General features: G+C 41.1%; 1 protein-coding gene across 3 annotated transcripts in view; it reads left to right on the forward strand.

The window, feature by feature from the left end:
• hs1bp3 (HCLS1 binding protein 3) overlaps positions 1-17,444 on the forward strand; it is a 108,892-nt gene extending 91,448 nt beyond the window's left edge. For all 3 annotated transcript variants that reach the window (XM_067984338.1, XM_067984340.1, XM_067984337.1), the window contains 3 exons: positions 7,480-7,628; positions 13,327-13,465; positions 16,609-17,444. In XM_067984338.1, the coding sequence (XP_067840439.1) occupies positions 7,480-7,628; positions 13,327-13,465; positions 16,609-16,864 (544 nt within the window). In that variant the 3' untranslated portion in view covers positions 16,865-17,444. The remainder of the gene's footprint in view (positions 1-7,479; positions 7,629-13,326; positions 13,466-16,608) is intronic.
• The last annotated feature ends 1,479 nt before the right edge of the window (positions 17,445-18,923 follow it).

Consider the following 18,923-nt stretch of genomic DNA (forward strand, 5'->3'; position numbering starts at 1 on the left):
GCCTTGATTATGTAACCAATGACTGTGACCACAGTAGTTGGCCCTGGATGTTTTTTGCAGCAGCGAGGCAGATGTGGCAGCTCTTAGTCACTGAACAAATGTAAAATGCTAGCAAGAGGAGGAAACTGAAATCTCACACAGCCCTATCACACCATGCCAGTTAGTCGTAGGGCCTGCTTTTTCTGTTGGTTGAGGTGACACAGAATGGGTCGACCATTCTGGACCAAGAATTGAACACCACTCCTGTCTCATTACATGTACAATGGTCCTATGATGCTGTCCCCTGTCTCCCCACCCCCAGAGAAGCCCCAGCTACCCTGGGGCAGCATAGAGGAGCTCTGCCTCTCTTTACTTGATCTTTGTGCCCAGGGAATGGTGGTAAAAGGCAGGCAAAGTGTCTGCCAATTGTCTAGGCTTAAATATAGCTGCCTGGATGATCCTGGAGACTGTCATTGCTCGTGTAACCATACTCCAGCATGAATCAGATGGGAGAGGAGAAAATTGAGGGGAACATAAATTTGATCTAGTATTTCATCATCTCAGCATTACAACTGCAGGATTTACAATAATGAAATAATCGCTTGTTTTATACTTTAGAAGCAATTGTTAATGAATCCATGAGTTTAGTCATAATTTACCTGATGAATTTACTGATGGCTATAAATATTTTCAAAACAATGAAAACGGCTAAAGTCCGAATGTCAGTTTGATCAACATGCTGTGTAATTGTATAATGCCTCTCCCAGGAGATCACATGATTTTGGGTGGAGTGGAGAGTGTATATGTTGCAATACACAAGGTTTCACAATTGTGTGGGACAGGCTGGATGGACCATAGGCTCTTTTCCTGTCCGTCATTGTTCTTATGTAACTAAAGGAAAGCAGCATAAAGTGAAAATATTACATCCTATTGCATTTTATTTGTTATCTTTGGTTGCCTTTTCTTCTTCTTTCAGTAGTGTTGCATTGTATTAAAATAGGCATCAGTGTAACCTGTGTTTCTAAAAAAAAACTCTCACCCCAAAACTCTCGCCCGTTAAGGTATACCGTGTCAGTGGGAGGGCAGTAAGATGTTTCCTGGCTGAAGGTGCCAGCTGCACTTTTAAATCCATGCATTTGTGCAGACTGTTTCCTTTTCCATTTGGAAACCAATTGCAGGAAGGAGAGGGAAGGTCCTATTGTTATATAATGCTGAAAGCTAGGATAAGGGGATTTTCTGAAGTATGGTCCCACATCCAACTTGTAAAACAAATGTAGCTGACAATCTTTTTTAAAAAAATGATTCAATGCTTTAGCACGGAAAGGCTGAGTGAAAACAAAAGTAACTTGTTTTAATATTTCAGGGGAAATTGTGCAATACATTTATTGTGGCTATCTATACATAGATTTGAGGGAAATTCGCCCTCCAGAGAAAAATGGTTGTCGATCATTGAAATATTGTTTAAAAGAGAAATCATAAAATTACAGTTGTGTATCCAATTGAACAGGTAGAAATATTGAAGATATGAATCAAGAAAATATTTTAAAGGCTTTGGTGGAACATGGATGGAAGAAGTCTAAAAGGGGTAGAAATTATGACTTGGGTATCTTTTTTGGGGGAAAAAGCGTCACAATTAAATTTTTGCATTTCTTGAAGCAGTTTTCCAATCACTTATGTGATTTAAAAACTGCTTCGATAAATGCAAAACTACAGACAGAGAGCAGAATGTGGCAGGAAGGGACAGAGAGTTTACCAATAATAGTGCAACAACAAGTAAGGACAAAGCAGGAAAAATGGTAAAAAGTCAAAATTAAAGGCTCTTTATCTGAATGCACAGAGCTTTCATAACAAGATAGATGAATTAATTGCACAAATAGAGAAAAATGGGTTTGACCTAATAGCCAATACAGAGACATGGTTGCAAAATGACCAAGGTTGGGAACTAAATATTCCAGGGTACATGACATTTAGAAAAGACAGGCAGAATGGAAAAGGAGGGGGTGTAGCCCTAATAATAAAGGATGACATAAGGACAGTAGTGAGAAAGGATCTTGGCTTGGAGGATCAGGAAGTAGAATCAGTATGGGTGGAGATGAGAAACAACAAGGGGCAGAAAACACTGGTGGGAGTAGTTTATAGGCCCCCTAATAGTAGCTATACAGTTGGACAGTGTATCAATCATGAAATAATAGGAGCTTGTAACAAAGGTAATGCTGTAATCATGGGAACTTTAATCTGCATATAGACTGGACAAACCAAATTGGCAAAGGTAGTTTGGAAGACGAGTTCATGGCATGTATTCAAGATGGTTTCCTAGAGCAAACACCATGGAACAGGCTATTTTAGATCTTGTATTGTGTAATGAAATAGGGTTAATTAGTAATCTCATAGTAAAAGACCCTCTGGGGAAGAGCGATCATAATATGATAGAATTTCACATTGAGTTTGAAAGTAACGTACCTAAGTCAGAAATTAGAGTCTTAAATAAAGCCAATTACATAGTTATGAGGGGCAAGTTGTCAAAGGTAGATTGGGAAACTAAATTAAAGGGTTTGACAGTTGAAAAGCAATGGCAAACATTTAAAGAAATATTTCAATATTCTCAACAAATATACATTCCATTGAGTAGTTAAAAACTCCACGGGAAAAGTGATCCATCCGTGGCTAACTAAAGAAGTTAAGGAGAGTGTTAGATTGAATGACGAGGCCTATAATGTTGCCAAGAAGAGTAATAAGCCTGGGGATTGGGAAAGTTTTAGAAACCAACAAAGGACGACCAAAAAATTGATGAGGGAGAAAATAGAATATGAAAGTAAACTAGCAAGAAATATAAAAATGGATTGTAAGAGCTTCTACAAGTATGTAAAAAGGAAGAGAGTAGCAAAAGTGAACGTTGGTCTCTTAGCGGCTGAGACAGGAGAAATCATAATGGGGAATCAGGAAATGGCAGATGCATTAAACAAATATTTGTATCTGCCTTCACAGTAGAAGGCACAAAAAGCACACCAAAAATAGTGGGGAACCAAAGGGTAAATGAGAGTGAGGAACTTAAAACATTTAATATCATTAGAGAAAATGTACTGGACAAACCAAAGGGACTAAAATCCCCTGGACCTGATGGCCTACATCCGAGGGTTCTAAAAGAGGTGGCTGCAGAGATAGTGGATGCATTATCTCTGCAGCCACCTCTTCCAAAATTCTCTAGATTCTGGAACGGTTCCAGTAGATTGGAAGGTAGCAAATGTTACCCCGCTATTCAAGAAGGGAGGGCGAGAGAAAATAGGGAACTACAGTCCAGTTAGCCTGACATCGGTCGTAGGGAAAATGCTGGAATCCATTATTAAGGAAGTGGGAACAGGGCACTTAGAAAATCATGATATGATTAGGCAGAGTCAACATGGTTTTATGAAAGGGAAATCATGTTTGACAAATTTATTAGTTTTTTGAGGATGTAACTAACAGGGTAGATAAAGGAGAACCAGTGGATATAGTACATTTTGGATTTTCAAAAGGCATTCGATATGGTGCCATATAAAAGGTTGTTACACAAGGTAGGGGCTCATGGGGGTAATATATTAGCATGGATAGAGGATTGGTTAAAGGATAGAAAACAGAGAGTAGGGATAAACGGGTCATTCTCAGGTTGGCAGGCTGAAACTAGTGGGGTGCCGCAAGGATCAGTGCTTGGGCCTCAGCTATTTACAATCTATATTAATGACAAGCTGTGAGGAGGACACAGAGTCTGCAAAGGAATATAGATAGGTTAAGTGAGTGGGCAAGAAGGTTGCAGATGGAGTATAATATGGGGAAATGTGAGGTTATTCACTTTGGTAGGAAGAATACAAAAACAGAATATTTTTTAAATGGTGAGAAATCTACTAAATGTTGGTGTTCAGAGAGACTTGGGTGTCCTTGTACAAGAAACACAAAACGTTGTTGTAGATACAGCAGGCAATTAGGAAAGCAAATGGCATGTTGGCCTTTATTGTATGGGAGTTGGAGTACAAGAGTAAGGAAGTCTTCCTACAGTTGTACAGGTCTTTGGTGAGACCTCACCTGGAGTACTGCATACAGTTTTGGTCTCCTTATCTAAGGAAGGATATACTTGCCTTAGAGGCGGTGCAACGGAGGTTCACTAGATTAATTCCTGGGATGAGAGGATTGTCCTGTGAAGAGAGGTTGAGTAGAATGGGCCTATACTCTCTCTGGAATTTAGAAGAATGAGAGGTGATCTCATTGAAACATATAAGATTATGAGGGGGCTGAGCAGGGTAGATGCTGAGAGATTGTTTCCCCTGGCTAGAGAGTCTGGAACTAGGGGGCATAGTCACAGGATAAGGGGTCAGCCATTCAAGACTGAGATGAGGAGGAATTTCTTCATGCAGAGGGTTGTGAATCTTTGGAATTCTCTACCACAAAGGGCTATAGATGCTGAGTCATTGAATAGATTCGAGGCTGAGATGGATAGATTTTTGGACTCCAGGGGATTCAAGGGATATGGGGATCGGGCGGCAAAGTGGAGTTGAGGTCAAAGATCAGAAATTACCTGATTGAATGGCGGAGCAGGCTCGAGGGGTCTTGTGACCTACTCCTGCTCCTATTTCTTATGTTCTTATCTGGTCTAGTAAAAAATGAAATCTATTTGCTAGAGGGCAAGAATATGGTCAAGATTATTTTTCTCCATTTAATTACAAGGGAAGATAATAGTGATATTCCAGAATGGGTGAAAATCAGAGGGCTAAGTGAGGTGTGGGTAACACTTAAAAGAAACAGTCAAATGGTGGGAACTGTAGCCTGGTAAGTATTACATTTTGTGATCGGTAAACAATGCATCATACATGAACTGATTTTGAATGAGAATAGCTATGCATTTAAATGCAGACAGACATGATCATGTCTTAAAAAGACTTGTACATCTTTTTTCCCATGGCACAGCAGTAGCTGACAGGAAATGCTATTCCAAAGTCATCAGTTTGGTATCTCCCAGGAGATGAGAGCTTGCAGGATAGGGGGGAGGAGAATGAGAAAATCCGATAGAAAATTTACTAGGTATTAAAAAAAACAGGATGGTTATTAATGACAAGTGATAATTTTCAAATGTAGCTCCCTTAGAAAAGTTTTGGGGAGGGGGGTGGTGCAGCTGTGGATTCTTTCTGGAGTAGGGTTGTCTCTAAATTTGATACTTTGGAAAGAGGATGTGTCTTGTGTGAAGGTAGATTAAAGGCTTTTGAATAATTGTCCTAGAGTGTACGTGGTGAGGGAACATGAATCAAGCCTTAAACAAAAGGAATAGATTATATGGAAGTAAATTTTTCAAATTAATTGAAAAAGGCTTCTATTCTAATGGCTAGCAAAGATTTACGGGTGTATTGCTTTAGGCCAAGATTTGTTGCTGGATGAATTAAAATACTACTTGGTGCAGAAAATATAAAAGCAACTTAGTCAAGAAACAGCAGGTCATATTTATGATGTAGAAAATGTAGAAGGTTTACGAATAGAATAAGATGTAGAAAGCTGCATTTGTGATCAGATATGAATAGTAAAGAATAATGCTTTTGGGAAGATGTGTCTAATATGGAGGAACGACATCGAAGCAAAAGTCATTTTGTAATTGGTCCACGGGTCGATGATGAGACACATGGGCCACATGGCCTGTCTCCATTTATTTTGATCTTGAGTCACATATTAGGGCCTGATTGCTGTTACTGTCACACAGTCTCGCTATGATTTTAAAATGGTACAGTTCTCGGTTAGCTGCAAGAAACCCATTTTCTCCCCTTCCCTATGCTGCTGCAATGCAGCCCGCCCCCCACCCCAGCAAAAACATGACTAAAGCACCTCTGGGATCATTCCCAATCTGAACTGGTGATGTTTCCCCTCCATCTGGAACTGGGAAATACTACCATTCTGAGATTTGAGGGGTAATTTTAACCTCAAAGAACGGGTTGGTTGGGGGCAGGTAGCAGGTAAAAACAATAGTTTTTGGATCGCAACCCGGGTCCAACACTCCCACTACCGGGATTAACCCAGATGTGTTTGGATGCATCCGCATCCGAAACCCAGAAGTCCCGTCCCCACTTAATGGCAGGCAGATTATTAAAGGGGCAAAGTACCTTGTTGCAACAGTTGAGGTACTTAATATATTCTAAAGCTGAAATGAATTTAAGATCACCTGCACAGTCTCCCATGGCTTCTGATTCTCAGCAGGTGAAAGCAGGCGAGAAGTGCCAGATCCATGACTTGAGTGGCTTTTTATTGCACTGTTTGTGGGTGAGGAGAAGCAGGAGTGCTTCATCCAAGCCCAACAAGCTTACCTGGTGCAACCGGACACCCACGACCGGCCGACCCCCCCCCCTCCCAAAAGAAACCTTGGAACTGATCACGTCTCTCTTCCCCCACCCCGATCTCCTCCACGGCCTCCCTCCACCACCCTTCCCCCCCCCCCCCCCCCCCCCACCCCCAATGTCAGCCACGGTCCATGATCTCGCCCTCCCTCCTCTCCGATTCTCAGCTCATTTCCCTCCCGACAGGCAGCCAGCCTGTCAATCTGGCTGGCTGTTGCGCGGGAAACCCAGAAGCAAAAATAATGACCTCCACTTGAGTTGGGATCGCAGATTGTGACGCACTCGCTTGACTTCTGGGTTCCCCACGCGATCCTCTACCCACCCACTGGGTTCCTGGCTCCAAGTAAATATCATGACATTGTTCTTGGGCACCGAGTCAGAACCTCTACCCTCCTCTCCCCAACATGTAACACTACTTAGCAGGAGAAAGTAGATAGCCGAAGAGGAATAAATAAGCTAGCAACAGTGACCCACCCATAGATAGACAAGTAAAGTGACTCCAACCAGAAGGACCACTGTTGGCAGGATTTCTTGTTCTCTGGCTCAGCTAAACTCCAGAGACTAAAAATAAATTGCTTCAACCTTTAAATCCTCTCAGCTCCTTCTCCCTTCCCCCCCCCCCCCCGACCCCCAAAAATAAGTGAAACCAGGCCTAGCAAGTGTTTTCAGTGTACGTCTTCCACAAGCACTGCATAGACCAAATGTACAACGGTTTCATAAAATATATGCAGCCAGTGAATGAAAACTCCTGAAAATCCAATTTTAAAAATATTTAGAGAAAGGGGCAAACTTTCCCAAATATATTAAAGGGGGAAAAAAGTTTTAAAATGGTGATAACATTACCATTATAATGGTGAGCAACTGCTACAGCCTGTAAATTGTTATGCCTGTAGTGTTTTATGAACTATAATCAATGTATTACTTCTCATGGATTTAAAGATCCCACTTTTCTAATACTCGCATAAAAATAACCTTTTTAAAATAGCTAGTCATCCATTCAGCTGGGACTCCTTTGCAGATTTTGCAGGATTGGCCGAGTGCTTTTTTTTAAAAAAGCACATCAACAAAATTAAACTTTGTAAAGGCATTAAAATGTTTCTTGGGGGCCATTTGCCCTTAATGATTCGATTCCCTAACATTTTGCATTTTTTTTCAGCTATAGATTGAAGAATACTGAGTCTTCTAACCAAAAGACTAAACCTAAGTTCACACTTTTTGATGAGGAAGTGGATGCTGATGATGGCCTTTTTGAACCAGCGAAAGGTTCCACCACACCAAACACAAAGAAATCCTCTTTCAAAGATGGTGAGTATTGACTCCGCAGCTAATAGCAAGTTGCGTCTATTCCGGTAAGATTAACCTTTTTTTCTTTGTCCTTGAGAGGTGAGCAACATTGGCTGGGCAGTATTCACTGTCAATCCCTAGTTGCCTACAGAGCATAAAGAATCATTCATGCAGTGTGGGACTAGAATCATCTCTGGAATCATTCTAGTAAATCTCTTCTGCACCCTCTCTAAGGCCTTCACATCCTTCCTAAAGTGCGGTGCCCAGAACAGGACACAATACTCCAGTTGTGGCCAAACCAGTGTTTTATAAAGGTTCATCATGACTTCCTTGCTTTTGTACTCTATGCCTCTATTTATAAAGCCCAGGATCCTGTATGCTTTTTTTAACTGCTTTCTCAACCTGCCCTGCCACCTTCAGTGATTTGTGCACAGACACCCCCAGGTCTTGCTGTTCCTGTACCCCTTTTAGAATTGCACCCTTCAGTTTATATTGCCTCTCCTCATTCTTCCTACCGAAATGTATCACCTCGCATTTTTCTGCGTTAAATTTCATCTGCCATGTGTCCACCCATGCCACCAGCCTGTCTATATCCTCTTGAAGTCTATCACTATCCTCCTCACTGTTCAATACACTTCCAAGTTTTGTGTCATCTGCAAATTTGGAAATTGTGCCCTGTACTCCCAAGTCCAAGTCATTAATATATATCAAGAAAAATAGTGGTCCCAGAACTGACCTCTGGGGAACACCACTGTACACCTCCCTTCAGTCCAAAAAACAACCATTCACCACTACTCTCTGTTTCCTGTTACTTAACCAATCCTGTATCCATGCTGCCACTGCCCCTATTATTCCATGGGCTTCAATCTTGATGACAAGCCAATTATATGGCACTTTATCAAACGCCTTTTGAAAGTCCATATACACCACATCAACTGCATTGCCCTCATCTACCCTCTCTGTTACCTCATCAAAAAACTCTATCAAGTTAGTTAAACACAATTTGCCATTAACAAAACCGTGCTGGCTTTCCCTAATCAATCCACACTTGTCCAAGTGACTGCTAATTTTGTCCCGGATTACCTTTCTAAAAGTTTCCCACCACAGAGGTTAAACTGACTGGCCTATGGTTGTTGGGTTTATCCTTTTTTGAACAAGGGTGAAACATTTGCAATTCTCCAGTCCTCTGGCACCACCCCTGTATCTAAGGATGTTTGGAAGGTTTCCACCCTTACTTCCCTCAGCAACCTAGGATGCATCCCATCCTGACCGGGTGACTTATTTACTTTAAGTATAGCTAGCTTTTCTAGTACCTCCTTTTTATCAATTTTTAGCCCATCCAGTATCTCAACTACATCTTCCTATACTGAGACTCTGGCAGCATCTTCTTCCTTGGTAAAGACAGATGCAAAGTACTCGTTTAGTACCTGGTTCTCACTTGTGTTGTCAACCTGACATCTGTCATACGCCCCCTTTTTATGCTTCATCTTACTCTGTATCTCTTTTTTGTCATCCAGGGAGCTCTGGCTTTAATTGCCTTACCCTTCTACCTCGTGGGAATGTACCTAGACTATACCTGAACCATCTCCTCTTTAAAGGCTGCCCACTGTTCAATTACAGTTTTGCCTGCCAATCTATGATTCCAATTTACCCGGGCCAGATCTGTTCTCATCCCACTGACATTGGTCCTCCTCCAGTTGAGTATTTTTACTTTAGAGTGGTCCATGTCCTTTTCCATAGCTATTATAAACCTTATGATACTATGATAGCTGTTCCCTAAATGTTCCCCACACTGGCAGTTTTTCTGGTGCTAGCTCACAAGTTCCCAGATTTATTGAATTCAATTTTACTATTTAGCAGGGTGGGATTTGAACTCACAACTTGCGTTATTAGCACTCCTTTGGTTAGTTTAATGTGCAAAAAGTCATCAGACACTTTTTAATTGACAGAAATGGTCCCAGGTTTACCAGTGTCAATTGCTTTTATCTCTCCTTGGCACTCCAGGCAAATGAGATGATTAAATAAAAACAGAAAATGCTGGAAAAGCTCAGTGAGACAGCATCTGTGGAGAAAGAAACAGTGTTAACGGTTCAGGTGGAAGACCTTTGGGCAGAACTCTGTCTTCGACCTGAAACTTTAACTCTGTTTCTTTGTCCACAGATGCTGCTTCACTTGCTGAGTTTTTCCAGCATTTTCTGTTTTTATTTCAGATTTCCAGCATCTGCAGTATTTTGCTTTTGATTGAGATAATTAAATGTCTATTATGTCTTTTTTTTGCTGAGAATAAAATTCTTACAATTTGTATTACATTCGTGTGAATGTATTGTATTTTTTTTGGTCAATTGAAAGTAGTCAGTACCTCAGTACTATTATTCTTTTTGTTTTTTTCTGGTTGTCATTTGAGGAAATTTGGCTCTGAATTTCCATGGTGATTGTCCTCATTGCCTGGCATAACTTTGGGAGATAAGCAGAATCCCCATAGAAACAACTGTTCTCTCCCATTTATGTTGTTTTCCTGGGGATTCTGCCCAAGTTGAAGCAGGAGATCGGAAGAACCTAATCAGAAATTCACCGTTGTTTTCTATATTGCTCATCTATTACTAAACTAAATCCTTTATGGGTGTCTGTTACCTATTATGGCAATTGAAAGTCTTGGTATAATGCTTGTTGGCTGATTTTCAGTACTGTGTGAATCTATCTCAGTGGCTGAATGAGTTGTAATCTTCAGAAACAATTGCATTTTGTTGTGAAAGTTGCTTGTGTTGCTCCAAGTCCAAATAGCTTGGTTCTCTTTCTTATACAGGGTCCCATTGTTTTAGTGTTAATAGTATGTTGGTTTAAAAGGTTAATATGCATGTCATTTTGTCCTTTATAATAGTGGTGTATTTTAATGTTGGTGAGTTATATTTGCAAGCATGTGGAGGGCAGTTAGGATTGTATTAGTTCAAATTTGGGGCATTTTGAGCAGTATTATTGTGGTTGTCACAAGTAATTTCCACATTATCTTTGTGGTTCACAATGGCATTGTTTTTTGACATATTTTGTGGTTGGGTGTTAAAGTTTTGAGAAGAATAAACCCTTGTTAGAAATTTGACACCTCTTGCTGAAGCAAATATATTTTGCTTATTCTGTTTTAATTTACTGTCTTCCCAGTTTTTTGTTTTTTTTACCAGTAGTATCCTGGCTGATAGCAATTTCAGTTCAGCTCAGTTGATAGAAGTCTCACCTCCGTCAGCAGCATTCCTACAGAAATGCTGCACCGTCAAAGTGCCATCCTTCAAATAAGATGTTATGTTGATGTCCCGTCTGTGTGTTCAGATGAATGTTAAAAGTCCCATGGTGCTACTCATAGAAAAGCACGAACTTCTCCGGGTGTCATGGCCAATATCCTTTAACAAGTGCTACCAAAAAGCACATTAACTGGTCATTTCACTGCCCTTCACTGATGCAGAATGACTGTCCCAATTGCCTTCATAATAAAGTAATTCACTGTGGAACACAATGGGCAGCTTATGACACATCTGTTTTTTTTTTCCTTTTTTTTCCATTCAGTTGCGTCATTCTTGTGTGCCATGAGATTAGGGGAAAAAATTACATTGAGGTTTATTTTACTGGCAGGTACAGAATAATATTTTACAGCCCACAAATTACTGTTGGCAGTATTAGATGAATGCTTAACAAGTTTGTACAATGTTCATCTGTCTGCTATTTTAATACAGGTGTTAACCTGTTTTATTTTAATTTGGTTCAATAACATTTAGCCATTGTATAACGACTGCACAGAGATATTTATCACCTTAATTGAGCGAACTGCCAGCGCCTCGAGGCGGCTCGCCCATTTCAACTAGATCAATTTCAGGCCATTTGCCTTGCCAGCAGCAGACCTCAAGTAAGTCCTGTGGGGGGAGGATAGTGGGAAGGGGGCCGATCGTGGATCAGCAGCGGCTTTCAGGAGTGATGTGCAGCTGGGAGGAGCATTCCTGGTTCTGGCTCCACAACAAGGATTAAAAAAAAACTTGCACGTGGCCTCCATCAAAACAGTTAGGTTTCTCTGTTGTGAATGAGGCCTGAGTGGAACAGGCTTGGTGCACACTGCACTCGGGGCACTCCAATTTGCCAGAAGGGTTCTAAAAGAGACACTAGGCCCCTTGCATGCATTAATGCTCATTTTAGACGACTGCTTCGAATACCTGAAAACCCACCTTTGCCAATATGACAACGTCCGTAACTCGGGTGCAGGTTGCTGCATATGTGTCATTGCATCCTGACATTGGTCCAATTTGCACCCGTTTTCTGCCTTGAAAACGGACGTAACAAAGACCAATTTCTTACCCCATCATGTCTTCTGGACATCCCAAAGCACTTCACAGCTAATTTAAATTATTTTTGAAGTGTAGTCACTGTTACATAGGCAAATGCAGCAGCCAACTTGTACGTAGCAAAGTCCCACAGCCAGATTCTGTTTTTTGGTGTTAGTTTAGGGTAAATGTTGACCAGAACACTGAGAACTCTGCTGCTTTGAATAATACCATGGGATCTTTGTCCATTGGAACAGACAGATGAAGCTTCTGTTTAACATCTCATCCACAAAACAGCACCGTCAAAAATGCAGTATTCCCTTCGTACTGCATTGAAGTGTCAGCCTAGATTACGTGCTTAAATCCCTGAAGTTGGCCTTGAACCCTTGACCTTCTGACTCTGATAAGAGTGCGACCACTGAATGAAATTGGCACTATATAGTTTCCTGAGCTTCACCCACACGCTGGACCAAAGCCCATTTGCAAATGTTACCATGGCATTTCCCTTCAATTCTTTGTTTCCAGAACAAAGCAAGCAGTGTGTTAAGTGAATTCCACTTGCTTTGCAATTAACATATCTGCACAGGAAAATTGCATTTTGAAGAGATATTTTGCATTTTAAACAGCAATGTGTATCCTCTCCAACATGTGAAAAGCAAATTAGCAGAGATACACAAATTCTCTTCAAGTTTGGCATAATCGGGTTGAAGGTGACCAGCCACAGCTTGGGAATAGATTTTTTTTTTTGAAGACTCATGATTTAAATTGTGATTGAATCCTATTTATCACAGTACCTGTTTTCAGTTTGACATCAAGAGGGAAGAGAAGTTTTTAAGCTAGCTGTGTGCCCATATTCTTCAATTCCCTTTTTTCTGTTCCATCTTATAGGTTGGAGGCAAACTGTGGGCTGTCTCTCGCATTAAAAACTTTTTTTCACAGATATTTGGTCCAAGATTAAGAGAATTACTACGGCTTCAAGACTTTATTTTGAAACGGTTTAATACTGATGAGAAATCAACTATCATTGTATTTATTCTGCTATCTGATCCATTTTTCTTTTGTTATTTCCGTTGCTTAATACAATTAGCTAGTAATTGATGACCTAAACCATATGGTTTGTTAGCATATTATTTTCCACCAGTTATGGAAAAGTCACTAGTTACCCGAGTAGGTCCTCTAATTTCCAGTGTATATATTGATGTAAACAGGTTCACAATTCACCTAGGGCATGTTACATCCTAGACACTTTGCACATATCAAATTTTGGCTTATAGGAAGTGCATGCTTGCCTATAGAAGCTATTGTGTGGAGCACAAGCAAGATATTCTGGATTTTGGCTGAATTGAAATGTGAAAATTGTATATTTTGAAGTGATATCTTGTTAATACTAACTCTCTCTCTCTCTCTCTCTCTCTCTCTAGCTGATTTCAGATTGTTTGAGGACCCAGACTTGGGTGGAACTGTCCGAATAGGTGACCCTTTATTACTTCCAGCTGCCTATGAATTTAAAGGTGGTGCCATAAATGTAAACCTTGATGAGGAGACTGAAGAATTATTCAGGTATTTATTTCAGTACTTATCAGGACAGTCAATTCTCTTGAAGGCAAGTGGGATTTTGAAACAAGGCACTTTGCTGTTAACCAAACTTGCTATTGGTCAGTGTTACAAATTGTGGGGCTTCCTTAGATATTCTCGGATACAGTAGTGGTGGTCACTCCCATAAGTAGTCAGAGTGTCTTGCATTTAGGAGTATGGTCATACTGCCCAATACCTAATTCTGTGATCCTGTAACCTCGAGGTGTTACATTGGGATCCCTTTGTGTTCCAAGCTGGATATCATACCCTTTTCCAATTTGGCAGTAAGCAGACTGAAAAGCACTTTGGTGTGATAAGACCAGATACAAATTGTTAAAGCTGCTTTATTTTAGACAGCAAGTGATCGTAGCGTGACAGTTGTAAATAAACCTCCCTCAGTTTTCATTTTGCTTCTCAACCATGTGCCCTGTCGCTTTTGTGGGATGGCTAGCTTGTTTTGGGCATTTACTTCTTCTCAACAACAACAACAAGAAGTAGTTTCATTTATATAACAACAACTTGCAATTATATAGCGCCTTTGATGTAGTAAAATGTCCCAAGGCATTTCACAGAAGCATTATCAAATAAAATTTGACACCAAGCCACATAAGGAGATATTAGGACCAGTGACCAAAAGCTTGGTCAAAGAGGTAAGTTTTAAGGAACTTCTTAAAGGAGTAGAGAGATGGAGAAGTTTAGGGAGGGAATTCCAGAGCTTAGGACCTAGGCAGCTGAAGGCACGGCCGCCATTGGTGGAGCGATTAAAATCAGGGATACGCAAGAGCCCAGAATTGGAGGAACGCAAATATTTCGGAGGGTTGTAGAGCTGGAGGAGTTTACAGATTTAGGGACGGGTGAGGCAATGGAGGGATTCAAACAGAAGGATGAGAATTTTTAAATCGAGGTATTGACGGACCAAGCGCCAATGTAGGTCAGCAAGCACAGGGGTGATGGGTGAACAGTACTTGGTGCGAGTTAGGATACGGGCAGCAGAGTTTTGGATGAGCTCAAGTTTATGGAGGCTGGAAGATGGGAGGCCAGCCAGGAGACCATTGGAATAGTCAAGTCTAGAAGCAACAAAGGCATGGATGAGGGCTACAGCAGCAGATGATCTGAGGCAGGGGCGGAGACGAGCGATGTTATGGAGGTGGAAGTATGCGTTCTTGGTGATGGAGCGGATACGTGGTCGGAAGCTCATCTCGGGGTCAAATAGGATGCCAAGATTGCGAACGGTCTAGTTCAGCCTCACAGTGGCCAGGGAGAGGGATGGAGTCAGTGGCTAGGGAACGGAGTTTGTGACGGACTGAAAGCAATGGCTTAGGTCATCCCATTATTTAGTTGGAGGAAATTTTTGCTCATCCGGTACTGGATGTCGGACAAGCAGGGGGACAAATCAGACAGTGGGGGGGTCGAGGGAGGTGGTGATGAGGTAGACCTGGGTGTTGTCAGCGTACATGTGGAACCTGATGTTGTGTTTTCAGATGATGTTGCCGAGGAGCAGCATGTAGGCAAGAAATAGGAGGGAGTCCAAGGAGAGATGCTTGGGGAACTCCAGAGGTAACGGTGCAGGAGTGGGAAGAGAAGCCGTTGCAGGTGATTCTCTGGCCCTTTGATGCAGTAAAACATTCCAAAACGCTTCACAGGAGCGATTATCAAACAAAATTTGACACGAGCCACATAGTTATTAGGGCTGAGTATTTCCAGCATTTTCTGTTTTTGTTTCAGATTTTCAGCATCTGCAGTATTTTGCTTTTGATAGAGATATTAGGTGACCAAAAGCTTGGTCAAAGAGGTAGGTTTTAAGGAGCATCTTAAAGGAGAAAGAGCTTTTAGGAAGGGAATTCCAGAGCTTGAGGCCAAGGCAGCTGAAGGCACAGCCGGCAATGGTGGAGCGAAGAAAATCAAGGATGTACAAGAGGCCAAAATTGCAGGAGCGCAGAGATCTCGGAGGGTTTATAGGACTGGAGGAGGTTACAGAGATAAGGAGGGACGAGGCCATGGAGGTGTTTGAAAACAAGGATGAGCATTTTAAACAGCTTCTAACTGTAAAAACATACTACCTGCATTTTAGCTGCCAGCTCCAGGCCGAGCCCTGCACCTTACAATTTTCTGTTTTACCTCTACAATACATCATAACTGAATCACTGTCACATTTAACAGAATTTTTTTTTTGTTTCACTTTCTACCCAAGGATACACTGCATATGTGTGACTTCAGTATAGATCTGGGGTCAGAGTAACTATAAAAGTGGAAGCCAGTTTTTTTTTTAAAAAAGTACTAGATCTGGCATGCTGTTTTGTACAGGAAATTTGCTTCCTGCACTAGTTCGAACTCCCAATATGTCAAGTACATTGTGTTCGGGTATGAATTTCAGAAACCAAAACACTTGAGTGCAAACAAAACGCCAGCTTTTTATAGCTTGTTCACTCAGCAATTTACACATCTGCTAAGCCACACTGAGGATTTGTTTTATTTCTTTCAAAACAGAATAGGAATTATTTCATTATTTTGTTAAATCACCCATTTCCAACGTGTGACTTGCATACATTTTTTTTTAAAAACCGCATCAGTTTAGGACCACACCCCATTATATCACCATGCATGTCACTCGACAGCTTCTCATTAAATCTGTACTTTTGAGTTTGCCCAAATTAATTGAAAAACTAAAACTCAATGTTATAAAACTTATTTAAAATATGCAATCATTATTTTGGAATACACTTTGGAGACCAGTGGTTTGTGCAATTTTTTTTGAAAAAAAACCTCTTTGGGACCACTGTAACTGTACTGTAGTTGCTGCTTAGTTTATTTTGCATAAGCCACCAGTTCCTTGTATTTATCACCCATTAAAAATCATGTTACTGGTCTGTGGAGCCCTGATCAGATGTCACGGATACATTTTTTGAGCAACAAAATTATTTTTTGTTACAATGCTGTTGGTGCAACCTGGGCAGCTTCTAACTGTGACGTTTGATTTGAATGACTTGTATATTCTTCAGTATTTCTGATTACATAGATAACAGTTGGAAGCTATGTGTACTGTATTTTAATAATTAAAATAATATACTGATGTCAAACAATTGGTAATATCATTATTCATGTATACTTTGTGCTCTTAATATTTTCAGAGTTGAAGATGACTTGGATAAATTACTGAAGCTGGGTGCCAGCAATAAAACAAAACCAAAGGTGCCGACGAAGCCAGCTGTGCCAACGAAGCCAGCTGTGCCTAAAAAGCCAGCCTTGTCATCTGAAATGAGGAGCAATCCTGCAGCAGCAGCAGGTTCTTTTAAAAGCTCAGTGGCTGACATGGATGAACTGGATATTCTGAAATACATTCAAGAGAATGAGACATCGAGTAGCGACACACTAGATCTGTTTTGAACAGAATCTCTTGCAATACCGTACCAGCTACTTTAAATAGCAATCTCAGTTACCTGCCAGTGAACTATCATAAACTTAAAATATATTAAAACAATTGTCAGTAATGTTTGACTATATTCAGAAACATGAATGAATTGAAAGTGCTTTTTTTTATGTTTCTATTTGAAGCAAATGTCATTCAGCTGCTAAAGTTTATAATGTAGAAAACAAAGGGTAGATTTTGAGTCCCCACCCATGGTGAGCTACCTGATCCACTGAGTGCATGGATCAGAAGATCGCAGGCAACACACCTGCAATTTTAATTTTTTTCCCGATCCACTGTCATGGTGAGCTAGGTACCTTGCCATTGGTGAGTACTTGGCAAACCTAACATTTAAATAGACTATATATGTAGTTGGGATACAGAAAAGGACTGAACTGGATAATAACCCAAAATTAAGAAAGTTGTGTGGCATTATGTAGGTGATGTCATAAGTGGAATATTTTATGCATCCCATCGTGCAGTATTGTAAACGAGAAATTCCTGGTGCCATATGTCCTAACAAATAAACCCCTTTCAGTAATTCGGTCAAGTGATAAATGAGAGCATTTGTTTTTTTTTTCTGAGTCTCACATCCACATAAGTTGTTGTCACAGACCCACCATAAGGCAACTCCGTGTGTTTATTTTTATCAATACCATATGTAGCATACATATGTACTTTAAAATACTGACCAAAATCCAAAAGTAAAGCACTGCTTTCACTTGACATTGGATACTGCACACAGTATGATTAACTACTTTTCTAAAACAGATTATTAATATATTGTTTCTACACGCTAGCTGTCTAAAGTTTGATTGTAGATTGGATACCGTATTATACCCATACCATGCATCTTCCCCACATGAGTGTTGAGAACACAGACTGGAGGCACATATGTACAGAGCTACACATCAATGGGCCTCCATGCTGCTTGGCATCATTTTCAGTTCTGAATGCCAATCTGGAGTATTCAGTAACAGTTGGGTACTGAATTTCCCAGTCTTGGATCATAGACTGATACAGCACAGAAGGAGGCCATTCGGCCCATCGTGCCTATGCCGGCTCTTCGAAAGACCTATCCAATTAGTCCCATTCTCCTTAGCCCTTCACATTTTTCCCCTTCTAGTATTTATCCAGCTCCCTTTTGAAAGTTATTAGTGAGTGCTTCCACCACCCTTTCAGGCGGTGCATTCCAGGTTACAACAACTGTGCGTAAAAATACCAAAAGGACCACTCTGCTCCAGACCTCATTACAGCCTTGGTCCAAACATGGACAGAAGAGCTGAATTCCAGAGGTGAGGGGAGAGTGACTGCCCTTGACATCAAGGCAGCATTTGACCGAGTGTGACACCAAGGAGCCCTCATGAAATTGAAGTCAATGGGAATCAGGGGGAAAACTCTCCAGTGGCTGGAGTCATACCTAGCACAAAGGAAGATGGTAGTGATTGTTGGAGGCCAATCATCTCAGCCCCAGGCCATTGCAGCAGGAGTTCCTCAGGGCAGTGTCCTAGGCCCAACCATCTTCAGCTGCTTCATCAACAACCTTCCCTCCATCATAAGGTCAGAAATGGGGATGTTCACTGATGATTGCACAATGTTCAGTTCCATTCGCAACCCCTCAGATAATGAAGCAGTCCGTGCCCGTATGCAGCAAGACCTGGACAACATCCAGGCTTAGGGTGATAAGTGGCAAGTAACATTCGCACCAGTCAAGTGCCAGGCAATGACCATCTCCAACAAGAGAGCGTCTAACCACCTCCTCTTGACATTAAACGGCATTACCATTGCCGAATCCCCCATCATTAACATCCTGAGGGTCACCATTGACCAGAAATTTAACTGGACCAGCCATATATATATTGTGGCTACAAGAGCAGGTCAGAGGCTGGGTATTCTGCAGCGAGTGACTCACCTCCTGACTCCCCAAAGCCTTTCCACCATCTACAAGACACAAGTTAGGAGTGTGATGGAATGCTCTCCACTTGCCTGGATGAGTGCAGCTCCAGCAACACTCGAAGTTCGACACCATCCAGGACA

Source organism: Heptranchias perlo, chromosome 5, assembly GCF_035084215.1.
Source record: "Heptranchias perlo isolate sHepPer1 chromosome 5, sHepPer1.hap1, whole genome shotgun sequence".
Lineage (NCBI taxonomy): Eukaryota > Metazoa > Chordata > Chondrichthyes > Hexanchiformes > Hexanchidae > Heptranchias > Heptranchias perlo.